General features: G+C 43.3%; 2 protein-coding genes and 1 pseudogene across 2 annotated transcripts; 1 reads left to right on the plus strand and 2 right to left on the minus strand.

Moving 5' to 3' along the window:
- Positions 1-246: 246 nt before the first annotated feature.
- LOC115164743 (natterin-3) lies at positions 247-9,006 on the minus strand. The gene is made up of 7 exons (XM_029717506.1): positions 8,932-9,006; positions 8,325-8,439; positions 5,257-7,310; positions 2,643-2,862; positions 2,396-2,495; positions 2,247-2,292; positions 247-2,006 (listed from the first exon to the last, which is right to left on the minus strand). Exons 2-3 carry the CDS (start codon positions 8,437-8,439, stop codon positions 6,214-6,216), a joined length of 1,212 nt encoding a protein of 403 aa, XP_029573366.1. The 5' UTR covers positions 8,932-9,006; the 3' UTR covers positions 247-2,006; positions 2,247-2,292; positions 2,396-2,495; positions 2,643-2,862; positions 5,257-6,213.
- Positions 1,752-2,676, minus strand: ptrh1 (peptidyl-tRNA hydrolase 1 homolog). The gene is made up of 4 exons (XM_029716194.1): positions 2,643-2,676; positions 2,396-2,495; positions 2,247-2,292; positions 1,752-2,006 (listed from the first exon to the last, which is right to left on the minus strand). The coding sequence occupies exons 1-4, from the start codon at positions 2,674-2,676 to the stop codon at positions 1,752-1,754; spliced, it is 435 nt and encodes a 144-aa protein (XP_029572054.1).
- Positions 9,007-9,417: 411 nt separating the features above from the next.
- LOC115164744 (natterin-3-like) lies at positions 9,418-12,815 on the plus strand (annotated as a pseudogene).
- The last annotated feature ends 400 nt before the right edge of the window (positions 12,816-13,215 follow it).

Raw genomic sequence — 13,215 nt, forward strand, 5'->3', positions numbered from 1 at the left:
GTTTATATTTCCATTGTTTATAAACATTGGAGTAAAACAAGCTAATATTTGGGCTTCTGACAGTTGAACTAAGCTCATGAGGCATTTATACATAATATTAATTTGTAATTTATAAGTCCAAAAATGGATCTAACAACTAAGGATTTCAGCTTTAACAGAATGTATAATTTAGTCTATTAAAAACAAAAACAATGTTTTAAGTGACAATTAGGCTGGTCTGATGGCAAAAAAGAAAATACATTCTTGCCTACTTCACACATATTTTATTTTTTCAAAGAAAATGAGTGTGTAGTTCCAGTAGTTATAGCTACACCACTACATGGCAAACAAGTTATTAACTACAGAAAATCCTACCTAGAGTTAAACTCCCACTAAGCTACTGCAACATGAACTACATGTTGTTCACTACTCCCCATCACTGTCTATTGGGGATCATGGTGAATAACGAATCCACTTTAAATTCACCTCAACCTAAAGACATCTCTGAGGGTCCACAATTGGTGTCGAGAATGCAGTTTGTGTGTGTGTGTGTGTGTCCATCCCCCCTCCCTGCCTTTTTGTGTATCCCTGGTCTTAGCACATCTGTGTGCTTAGGGGAAGACCTCCCACTGCGCTTTGGGCTAGTGAAGCTCAGCCTATAGCTGCTGAGGAGGGGAAACCATTCCTGAATAAATTTGCCTACTGTCCAGCCTTATGAGTGACCTCTGACCTTTCAGAGAAAAGTTATTGAGGCCACCACTGCACTCTCCCAAGCTGACCACTCAGAGGGGCTGGGAAAGTGCCCTGGTGGGGGAGGGGCTGGCTGAACGGGGGGGTCACACAAGAGAAAGCGAACGGGGTAGAGAGGTGGGGGTCTGTCATGAGTGGAGAGATTCCCTTCGAGTCCTATTCCCCACATCCACAAGTGTGGCCCTGATGCTTTGTTGTGACTCTGAGCTATGTCCAAACAGAAGGCTTCAAACAGCCCTATCCTACAATGTTTGGCCCCCATTCTTTTCTCTCCCTCCCTTTCTTTCGCCCTGCATCGCTATCTATTCGGCCCATTGTATGGGTTTTCCTTTCTCTCACTTTGTCTCTTTACCTACTTTTTATATGCTCTTTTCTCCGTTTTTGTGAGCTCTGATATTCACTGTGGTGAGAATGCTACAAGTATTGACCAATTGCTACTTCTCATTAAGAACACTCGTGGATGAAGCGTGGTTATAGGCTGAGAATTAAAGGATGGAATCAATATGTTGAACCAGTAAATACAGCAAAGAGAATGAGCTTAAAAGATGTGAGGCTCTTGGAAGCTTTCAAGAGTGGCTACAACATGAGTGGAACAGGTTCTGTTATCAGGAAACCCACTGGTTATGCCTCAGTTCATTCACCACTAGTTACATTTTTTCTCAATGCTATTGGTATGATGGTTTTATTGTTTAATCATTCTAATATCAAGTCTTGGTCACTCCTTGGACCTTTTACATAATTGTAGATTAGGCCAAAAAAACAAAAAATGCATACTATTCTAGGAGATATGCAATGATTATCTTATGCATCTACATTTTTGGTCTTTGAAATGCAGTGTGCTTACTTTGTATTCATTTCACATACATCCCAAACCAGATAATAAATAAAGTCCCAATAAATAAAAACATGTTCACACTTTCATGTTTCTGTAAGAGGCAGCTTTGTTTCAGCAGCAGCAGCAAAGCTACTATCCCAGAGTACAGTCATAGCTTCACTGGCTCTGTCAAAGTCTCTTGTCAGTCTCATATCTGGCAGGTTGTATCCTTTGCTGGAGAAATCTGTTTCCCAGTCTGTAATGCCGGTCTGCCTCCTGGTGGCAACAGTGGGGACTGCACATCCTCCTTGTCAGTGAGCTGGGAGAGGAGTATGTCCACACTCTGTTCTAGAACCCCGCTGAGAATCTTCTGCTCCTCCTGAGAGAAGCGCCCCAGAACATCCCGGTCCACTGATGTTTTACCTGATGGTCTGCCAATCCCAACACGCAGTCTGGGCATCACCTGGAGGGCACAAGATATACAAAGTACTATTCTATCTTGAGAAATAAATGTGTATTTTTACCCTACTCTTACACCCCCCCCCCCCCCCCCCAGACACCAGTTCCCTTTGACAAACATGACATTTCTCTGGACTGTCTAACACTTTCCCCAAATTTGTCAAAGGGAAACGTCATCTCGTCATAGCTCAATTCCTCCTAATGTGGGAAGGGAGAGAATTTGTCTGTGTGGAAAGCTACTTACATCTGTCTGCAGACACTCAGCACAGGACCGCACACCATTGTGACCCCTGTCAATCAACAACATATAGAAGGAGCACAAAGTTGGGAGGATCACATTGTTGTCAGATAGTATCATTAGTAATGCCGATAACTGGCAGGGAATCAACTCACCTGACGCTCCCTCCTTGTTTCATAGCAAGCTTCCCAAGGGCCTTGTCCAAGTCGTCATGAACCAGGAGGATGTGCTCAGGCTTGATGCTGTATTTGACCGCTTGATTCAAGGTCATTAAAACAAAACAATATCATGAACAATTCATTTACAGTAGGAATAGCTCACTTTTGTCATAATTCCTCTGACAGTCAAAACTGAAAATTCATAAAACGTCAAAAGACATCAAGAAGACACAAGAATCCTCACCTGCTTTGGCCACGGATACGCCGTTTATGTTCATCAGTAGTCGTGGTCGGAGAAGCACAATTTGGGTGTCCTGGATGTCAGATACGATGACCTCACCGGAAACGTGCCTATCGCCATGTCAGCTTTCAGCTAACCTCAGCCGGGCAGCAAGTGCTTCCAGCACAGCCAGGCCCACACTGTGGCGCAAACCGTTCATTCCAGGGTTTCCCAGTCCCACAATCTGCACAAGGACAAGAAATACTTATTTTCCATCTTTGCATATTATATTTCTCTAAACGCCACTGGAGAGTACAGTGATCTCCTCCTACAAGAATGGACTGATTTGTGTACATTTAGCCACACATTTGACCTGATATGAGGGTATTAACTAACAATAATAAAAAATCTTGTCACATGCCCCGAATACAACAGTGAAATGCTTACTTACAAGCCCTTAACCAACAATGCAGTTTTAAGAAAATACCTAAAAAAAAAAGTAAGAGATAAGAAAAACAAATAACAAATAACTAAGGAGCAGCAGTAAATAACAATAGCGTGGCTATATACAGGGGGTACCGGTACAAAGTCAATGTGTCAATGTGCAGGGGGCACCGGTGTCGAGGTAATTCTGTACATGTAGGTAGAGTTATTAAAGTGGCTATGCATAGATAATAACAAAGAGTAGCAGCAGCGTAGGGGGTGGGGGGGGGCAATGCAAATAGTCTGGGTAGCCATTTGATTAGCTGTTCAGGAGTTTTATGGCTTGGGGGTAGAAGCTGTTTAGAAGCCTCTTGGACCTAGACTTGGCGCTCCAGTACTGATTGCCGTGCGGTAGCAAAATCTGAACGCTGACTGCGAGCCAGGCCTAATTGCCCAACATCAGTGCTAATGCTCTTGTGGCTGAATGGAAGCAAGTCCCTGCAGCAATGTTCCAACATCTAGTGGAAAGCCTTCCCAGAAGAGGAGGCTGTCAAATACACTATATATACAAAAGTATGTGGACAGGTGTATAAAATCGAGCACACAGCCATGCAATCACCATAGACAAACATTGGCAGTAGAATGGCCTTACTGAAGAGCTCAGTGACTCTGTGGCACAGTCATAGGATGCCACCTTTCCAACTAGTCAGTTCAACAAATTTCTGCCCTGCTAGCGCTGCTCCGGTCAACTGTAAGTGCTGTTATTGTGAAGTGGAAATGTGTAGGAGCTACAGCGGTTCAGTCGCGAAGTAGTAGCTACACAAGCTCACAGAACGGGACTGCCGAGAGCTAAAGCGTGTAGCGTGTAAAAATCGTCTGTCCTCAGTTGCAACACTCACTACCAAGTTCTAAACTTGACCGAGTTGGGTTAAGGTACCTGATGTCTCCTCTTGCTAACTCACCTACAGCGCCTCACAGCCAGAGTGGCTCTACACCTACTGTGGACTGTCTGCATCTGGCCATGACTATTGTTATACCCACTGAGTGGCTGGACCCGCGCTTTTATAGGCTTTGCCTGGGGACCAAAAAGGATGTCATAGACATGATCTATTTACTTTAAAATAGAAACAGTGTTCTGTTTCTTTGGCCAACCCAATAAACCCTGGTAGAAAAAAAAAATCACTCAGGGATTTAACTAGTCTAGTCATTACAAAATATAGCCCAGTTTTCTCAAACTCAACTCTGGACCTCGAAGCCAGTTCCACTGCTTTTTTTTTATTGTTCTTCTCTAATCAGGATCTAGACCTGGGACACTATGTGGGTGCAATTAATTATCACGATTTCAAAGGAGACTACGTGAATCAGGCCTTCATGGTTGAATTGCTGCAAAGAAACCACTACTAAAGGACACAAGAAGAAGAGACTTGCTTGGGCCAAGAAACACGATCAATGGACATTAATCCGGTGGAAATCTAGCCTTTGGTCTGATGAGTCCAAATTTGAGATTTTTGGTTCCAACCGCTGTGTCTTTGTGAGACACAGAGTAGGTGAACGGATGATCTCCGCATGTGTGGTTCCCACTGTGAAGCATGGAGGAGGAGGTGTGATGGTGCTTTACTGGTGACTCTGTATGATTTATTTAGAATTCAAGGCACACTTATCCAGCATTGCTACCACAGCATTCTGCCACGATACACCATCCCATCTGGTTTGCGCTTAGTGGGACTATCATTTGTTTTTCAACAGGACAATGACCCAACACACCTCCAGGCTGTGTAAGGGCTATTTGACCAAGAAGGAGAGTGATGAAGTGCTGCTTCAGATTAAGAAATAATATTACATCTTTTGACTAGGTAAACCACTACATTTAATTTCCATTTAGATAAATTGTAATAATAATATTAGTAAATATTTATTAACAGTTAATAATGCGATGTTTGCAAAACTGTAGGCTACTGTGAACAACATCATGTACAGCATCTGATGCGCCCTACTGACACACTGTCCGCTGTGGTACTACATTGTCGCCTACAACGTTACGAGCATTGTTACATTATTATATTGTAGTGATGGGCTGCTATGCCAACAGCAACATTGTAACTAGTAGTAGGCCTACGATTATTACATATCAAGCTCTGTGAGCAAGACAAGTGGTTGCAGAGCACTAGACCAGAAGACATTTGTGCAGCAATGCATTCTTGAATATTTCACTTACCAGCCTCCGACGAGCATTTGTGTGGACTCCTGCTCCAATGTCCATTGTTGATGCAAAGGGTTAGGTCAGCAACCCTCGGTTTATCAGTTTCGATAAAAATCGTCTCATTGTAACAAAGTTCAACAGCGTCTTGAAAAACTGTGACCCACAATACCAAAGTTTACCAGCAACAGTGACGTGTCTCATGAGTGCAAAAAAGGGAACGTCATAAACACTTGAATCTTCGTAACTTCATTGTTGTGTCAATAGCCTACTGTCTGTGACCACCAACATCTCAGATTAAATCATGTACTCCTCACATTTCATTTCAGTTACAAACAAACCTATTTGAAATGTTTATGGCTTTGGATTTATCAATACAATTGTGAAAACAAAATAAGAAACGTTGGAAAAGAGTAGATCTGTTACTGAACTAGACCTGCCATGCAACTTCGACATTAGTCAAAGAGACTGGTGGCCAGAAAAGTGAGAGGGTTCATTGTGACCAACGTCTGGTCTTTTTAAGCGTACCGCCACCTAGCTAGGAGGTTTATAAATGCACGTAAACACGCTCATAGAAAATGCACAGTGTAATAGTGATTTTTTACCTTTCAGCCTTGTGTAACTTTATGTACTGGAATTATATTTCACTTCTAGGCCATTGAAACAAATGATGATGATGATGATGATGATGATGATGATACGACTATATGTGCATGCAGCCTACAGTAGTACATGAGGTAAATCAAGAAAAGTTCAACAAAATGTTCCACCAAAATCATATTTTTTGTCTGGAAAATGTTTTTCTTGATCACAAAACTAAATTGACTGGCTCTTTTATCTGAATATGGAGTTATATCAGTTTATTGATGAAAAGGTATTGTGACACAAGGGTTATAATTTGTTCAGGTTGTGTCTGGAGGGATAGACCACGTGCATATTGGAGTTTAAAGTTCTCACATCTAGAGTTCTTCTGTCTCAGGGGTCTGTCTCAATGGGGTAGCAGGGTATGGCATCAGGGACAGGCTGGCATCTCTCCACCACAGCATTGATCTCCCCAACCTTCACACCATCATAAGTCCCTGTGATGGTGGTCCAGTGGGTGTCTCCGTTATGGTAGGTCCGGCTCAGCCTACCCGTGAAGGGGATGTCAGCGGTCATCTTCCTGCCCTCCATCCGCACAGCACAGGAGTGGTTGGGAGGGACCAGCAGATCCACAGAGATGGAGTGGCTGATAGACTCCACCATGGTGGTTCCCTCTGAGAAGCTCACTGTCTGCTCCTTGGTGAAGTCCACGGTGCCCGGGCTGATAATGGGCACCTTGGCTGTCATGGTGGTGGAGCTGTTGCGGCTCTCCCTGCCGATGTCCCAGGTCTTCTCCACAGTGCTGGTCTTCTCCAGCAAGACCTTCTTCTCCACACTGCTGCACTCCAGGTTGGTGACCCTGACAAACTGCATGGCCTCAGGAGGGTGGTTGAACAGCTCGATCTGGTCGATGGCGTACTCCACGTGAGATATGTGCTGGCTGTAGGTGTCCCTGTTGATGGCCAGGACCTGGTATCTCTTGTACCAGTACTCATCGCCCTCCCAAGGCAGGAAGAAGGCTTTATGTTGGGTCACAACCTTTCCCAGACCGTATTTGTTCTTGCCGACGAATATCTCAACACCTTGGCAGGTCTTTACAGCATGTTGGGGGACAGCACCGTATTCCTCCTCGATCCACTCCACAAACTCAAAGTTGTCCGCATTGACCAGGACTTCGAACTTGGTGGATGAATGCTCCTTGTCAGCGTAGGGGTACTGGCAGAAACTGCCTTTGCTTGCGGTATAGAAGCCAGCTTCGCAGTTGACTTTGCAGATGTAGTCATGTCGTTCGGTGTAACCGTTGTAGATGCCCACAGCACCATTAGGGAGGGACCCTTCCCATTTGACCCATTTAAGGTTGGCGTTCTCCCCATACATAAACAGGGAATCGGGGAACTGGGGCTCTAGATCTGAGGTCTCTGTCAGTGTGGATGGACTGTGGATGTCCAGATCAGGGACCACATCTTCCAGCAGAGGGTTGAGCCAGGGCTCTGTGATGAGGAACAGAAAGCAAAGGTCATAGGTTGCAATGGAGTTTTTTTTATGGAGTTGAAATCTAACTTATTTGGATTCATTCACTCATTATTGATGAGTTAGTTAAGAAGCTGAGAATAAAAATGGGCTTCTATAGAAAAAGATCCTGCCTCTCGCTGAATAGTAGAAAGCAGATTATTCAGTCGACATTCCTATTGGTCCTAGACTATGGCAACCTTATCTGTTTGAGCGCAACTGCCACTTCATTAAAGCCATTAGATGCAGTTTAGCATAGCCCACTGAGCTTTATTACGAGCGACAATTTTAGTAGTCATCACTGCATTCTCTACCAGAAAGTTGGTTGGTCCTCTTTGATGTCACGTAGGTTGATACATTGCTGTGTTTTCATTTATAAAGCCCTTTTACAAAAAGTCCCACTGTACAGAACATCTTTACTTTAGACATACGAGTTACCACGCCCGGTCTCAGGGATGGTTAACTCTGGAAATATCGTTGGGCTCTACTTAGTTAGATAAATCAGCTATTAGTTTTATTGCACCTTATTTGTGGAACAATCTTCAACATGTTCTTAAATTTGATGTATTGGTACCTCTTTTGTATTTATATTTTGTATTTATATTGAGGCATTTTGTATTTATATTGATGTGTGTATTTTCTGTAATTTATGTAATTCAGAGCTCATCTGTAAAATAGACCTTGGTCTTAGTATGACTCCCTGGTAGAGAATATTCAGACAAAATGTTTACACTATGAGACCCAGTTGAAGGTTTTTGATCAACGTGTTTGTGTAATAGGCTGTAATACAGGGGAGAATGGTGGGAGGCGCTATAGCAGGACGAGCTCATTGTAATGGCTGGAATGGTATTAATGGAACAGAGTCTAACATGTAGTTTCCATAGGTTTGATGTGTTTGATACCGTTCCATTTATTCCATTCCAGCCATTACACTGAGCCTGTCCTCCTATAGCTCCTCCCCCCAGCCTCCTCTGGTGTAATATAATCAGACTCACTGCTGGGTGCATCCTGCCCCTCCTCCAGCTGAGAGGTGTAGAGCAGGGGGTCAGAGAGGAAGACTGGGCTGCAGAGCTGCAGCACTGCCAGGATGATCAGGAAAGTCAGCCTCATCTAGCAACAAACGCACACACACACACACACACACACACACACACACACACCAGTCACATCAGTTTACCTATCTCAGATGACATTAGCAGAGTGCTACTCTGTGCATTTTTAACATTCACCACCTTCAATCTGGATAATGCTCAGTGTTCCTTGTTGCTGGAATTTCCATATAAGTATCCATGCGTTCCCCCATCTACAGGATTTCAGACACTTCATTGAATATACTTCAGTATATTGCTGATGGACTGAATACATTAAGATGCTCATTTGTAGTTCTTGCCTATCATTTACTAAAGAGAATTGGCTTCTGAAATCACAAAAAAACGGCCTCTCCAGCTTAGTAAAAAATCTAACATTTGAAATGGCATTGATTGTTTTATGTTCCATGAAGCAGATGCACAATACAGTAAATCCTGATATTAGTATTCTGCACAGAGCTAACAGTAATAGAACATTTTATACACATAGGTTGATGTAAAGAAGCTGTTTTACCTTGACAGGTTCCTCCTCCAGTGGCGTGATCTGCAGCCCCTTGCTAGTTTTAAACCTCCCTGCAGGATAATTGCCCCCAATAAAGTAGCCAGCACTACAGTGAGTGGCCCCATGCCCATTGGTCTAGTACTCTTACTATATAAGAGTCCTCTGCTGCTGCTTCCGCCCCATTACTTTTGCTGTACAGTGCTTATTGTTTTAGTGATTCAAAAAGTAAAGTGAAGGACACTGCACTAAACAGATACAACTAGAGAAAAAACATTCAAGAGGGAGCTGGTCAACACAAAACAGATCTCCAACGTGCCACAAAGGACAAGGGGCAGCTACGCAAGGAGAGACAACACCAGAAAGGCCCAACCACCACTCACCCCTACCCACACTGCACCAACATATGTGGCTGCCGGATCGGCCTCTACAGCCATATGAAGACCCACAAATAGAAGACCCCATTGAGGATAGTCATACTCGACTCGAGTGATCGCCGATGATGATGATAATAATAATTTGACTATGTAGTTTCGGTGCTCTTGCAGTGGTTGTGTAAGTAATGATTGAGATGATACCTTTCTACCCCATTACAGCAGTCAATATGAGCTTTTATATCACTGGACAGGATCTACCGGGAATCACGTACAATGTCTAAGAACAAAATCACATTGCATAAGAAAGGCTTTGGTATTGTGATGCAAGTGAGGTTGTTCTTGGTAAGCAAAGACAAAGAACACAGTGGTAATATCCTTTAGAGTCCTCTGTTATCGATTATTTCAGAGACTAGTTATCACAATAACTATTACCTCGCAGCAACACAACAGATAATATTGTTGACCCTGTCCGGATGAATTGCTCTGATTGGTTAAACCTACTGATGATCACAAGGGTCAAGGCCATCTCTATAAGTCCATGAACAGATAGCTGTTATCAGTTCCTTTATCATGGTAGATTAAAAACACTCAATGTTCCTCTGCAGATAATAAAATAGGACAGACAGTGTAAAGGTCTTTACATTGATAGAATGCCTTTGATCACTCATTATCACCGCACTTGTCGACACATTTATATCAATTACACATGAACTGCTCTTCTGGGACAATAAAGATTTATTGAATGAAATCATGCTATTATGCTCACAACTAAATAGTGCTTCCTAATCAAATGATGGAAAGGCCATGTTTGTGCTGTGTCTGTGTATCATTTCACAGGACTGCAGGTCACTGATATAAGGCTGTCTGATATTTCAGGACAGTCTGCGCAGCTCTAGATGCTTTTTATCTCTGTTATCACTCTGTTTGCTTAATCAGGTTAATAATCCTCATCTTATCTTCAATATATCAGTTCTTCCCTACTGGTAAGATGATGGGATGCACAACAACAAGAAGCTTCTGAACTATGTCCAATGTGCATTATTTTGTCATCGTGTAGATTGTCATAGTGGGATGTTGACTGTCAAGGACGAGAGAGAGAGAGACAGAGACAGAGGGAGAGAGACAGTGAGAGAGAGAGAACGCATAAAAGAGAGAAAGACTGGCTTACATTTCAGATGATTTTAATAATGAAACAATAATACAAATGAAAAGAAGAGAAAGTGACATCTCCCCATTCCTCCTCTTTCTTCTACCATGCCAGTCCGTGACAGCCCTGAGAGAGTTAGAGTGAGTGTTGTAATTTATGAGTGTCATAAAGGAGCTATATAAGCCTGGAGAACCAACAGGTTCACTGCTCCCTGGGGGAACACTGTGAGGGTGTGTGCATTTAGGGCACTATTTCACTATCTGAAATGATACAGTATGTTTCTGTTCAATGGAGCCTACGTCAAAACTGGCAGAAACAATAAGGAATGGGAGTTTGACCGCAATGTCATGTTGAGTTAATGTGAATTTGTGTAACATTATAGTTATAACTATAGTCCTTGAATGTTTCCTAATATTCCTCTTTTCCCTGGTCTTCCTCAGATGATGCTGCCGGTCTTGGTGGTCGTCTCACTGCTGCACCTGGGACAGTCCTGTGCCCAGGCTGCAGACCCCCCTCCACACAGCCTCCGGGACATACTGTAGTGAGGAAGAGCTCCCTGAGACGGAAGGGTAAATTAAAATACATTTGTATACTTCTCTAATTTGATATACTCCTTTAATTCAGTCAATCCCTGCTTTTGACCTCTTAGAAAGGAAAACAGAAAACATTCAAAAGGTCATTCAAGGCAAGTTGGTTCAGCGCAACAAAAGTAGGTGCATATTGTGACACTGTTTTATTCTGTCTTCTAGTGTCCCTCTTGAACCCAGTACTGGAAGGTAGGGTCTCCCGACTGAACAGTATAGGTCCAGTCCAGGGCCCACTGACCCCTCCTGAGTTTGAGGACGAACAGAAGCCTGCTCCATTCATGTTCGGGGACAATGTCAGTGGGTGGCAGGTAGCCTAGTGGTTAGAGTGTTGGACCAGGAACTGAAAGGTTGCTAGATCGAAATCCCGAGCTGACAAGGTCAAAATCAGTTGTTCTGCCCCTAAACAAGGCAGTTGACCCACTGTTCCTAGGCTGTCATTGTAAATAAGAATTTGTTCTTAACTGACTTGCCTAGTTAAATAAATGTTACATATTTTTTTATATATTTTTTTTACATCTCAACTTGCAGTGGCTGAGCTGGAATGGTTCTCTACTCACTGTAGCTGTGGGCATCTACAACAGCTACACCGAACGCACAGACTACATCTGCAAACATAACTGCGAAGCCGGCTTCTACACAAGGGGCCTTACTGCCAATACCCCTACGGTGACAGAGAGTACTACGTTCGAGATCCTGACCAACAGGGACCACTTTGAATATGTGGAGTGAAAAGAGGATTCACACGGCTCGGTGCCCAGACTCAGTCAGAACGTGCTCCGGAGTGGGCATCTAGGTGGAGAAGAACAAGTACGGCTTGGGGAGGTGGTCCCTCAGTTCGAGGCCTTCTTCCTGCCCTGGGAGGGTGATGAGTACTGGTACAAGAGCTACCAGGTCCTGACCATCAACAGAGACGCCTACAGCCAGCACATCTCCCACGTCAAGTACGGCATCGATGAGGTGGAAATATTCCACTACCCTCCAAGACCATGCGCATTTCCGGCAACACCAACAACGAGTGCCAGATGGTGGTGAAGACGGTGACCATCTCCAAAACATCGGAGGATGAGAGTACCTGGAACCATGCTGGGCATCACCACTGGCATCACAGCCAAGATCCCCCTGACTGGGTCCAGAGGGGTGGAGTTCAGTGGGGAGAAGACCCTACAGTTCAACAGGGGCACCACTATGGTGGCGGCCCACAGCCACTCGGTGTCTGTGGAGCTCAAGGTGCCACCCAACCACTCCTGTACCATGTACATGGAAGGCCGCAAGCTCACCACAGACATTCCATTCACAGCCAGGCTGAGCCGTACATATGGCAACGGAGAGACCCAGTGGACCTCTATCTCTGGGGTGTACGATGCGGTTCAGATCGGAGAGATCCGGGCCGTGGTGGACCGCTGTGAGCCTGTCGTAGACGCCAAGCCCCGTCCTTAAGACTAATATCATCCAAACGAACTCTAAATCTACATACATCTACACTCACACTGTAAGTATACAGTCTGCTGTATACTGTATGTCACAATCTATATTATCAAGTACTCCCTAGGTTATACCAACACTGATTGTGACACATGTAGCACATTTTACACAAGTATTGTACAGTTTGTGGTTCCTGGTCAGGTGTAAACTACGAAGCAATGGCAAAACTGACTACTCTGATTATTGTGTTCAATTCTTTTTTCACAATTTATGTCTAAAAAATTAAATGACAGAAAATACAGAACGTGCCTTTTTTGAAATGTATGCTCTCAAAAAATAAATGTGTACAAATATTGCACTTTCTAATTGAATTCCTTTTTATTGCCTTTTTATCTACAGCATGGAACCATATTGGATTTTTTTTTCAATCACTTGTGCAATTTTCACAAGTATGTGGTACATTTTCACAACTCTAAGCATGGCTCATGTTTCAAAACGAAACACATTTTCAATTGACTGAGTACAACCAACTAATTCACACTTCACTGCACCAAATCACTCTTTCAATTTGAATACATATTCAATCTAAGTATCTGCTTTCCAAAATGCAATATTCACTTTACTTTTGATATAATTTTCTCGTAATTTGTTAACAACACAATTAACTATCACTTAATGAAACTGCTCAAAATTGATAACTACTGAACCAAAATGATGTAGTGCCTTAACATATATAGTTCTAAAACTGCTGAACACTGTTCATTTC

Source organism: Salmo trutta, chromosome 27, assembly GCF_901001165.1.
Source record: "Salmo trutta chromosome 27, fSalTru1.1, whole genome shotgun sequence".
NCBI classification, from domain to species: domain Eukaryota; kingdom Metazoa; phylum Chordata; class Actinopteri; order Salmoniformes; family Salmonidae; genus Salmo; species Salmo trutta.

Excerpts from the sequence above, each read along its gene's own strand:
- LOC115164743 (XM_029717506.1), bottom strand. The coding sequence starts at position 8,439 with ATGAGGCTGACTTTCCTGATCATCCTGGCAGTGCTGCAGCTCTGCAGC. Across the intron at positions 7,311-8,324 it reads GGGGCAGGATGCACCCAGCA|AGCCCTGGCTCAACCCTCTG; the intron begins GTGAGTCTGATT and ends TCCTCATCACAG.
- ptrh1 (XM_029716194.1), bottom strand. The coding sequence starts at position 2,676 with ATGAACATAAACGGCGTATCCGTGGCCAAAGCAG. Across the intron at positions 2,293-2,395 it reads AAACAAGGAGGGAGCGTCAG|GGGTCACAATGGTGTGCGGT; the intron begins GTGAGTTGATTC and ends GTTGATTGACAG. Across the intron at positions 2,007-2,246 it reads CTGAGTGTCTGCAGACAGAT|GTGATGCCCAGACTGCGTGT; the intron begins GTAAGTAGCTTT and ends TGTGCCCTCCAG.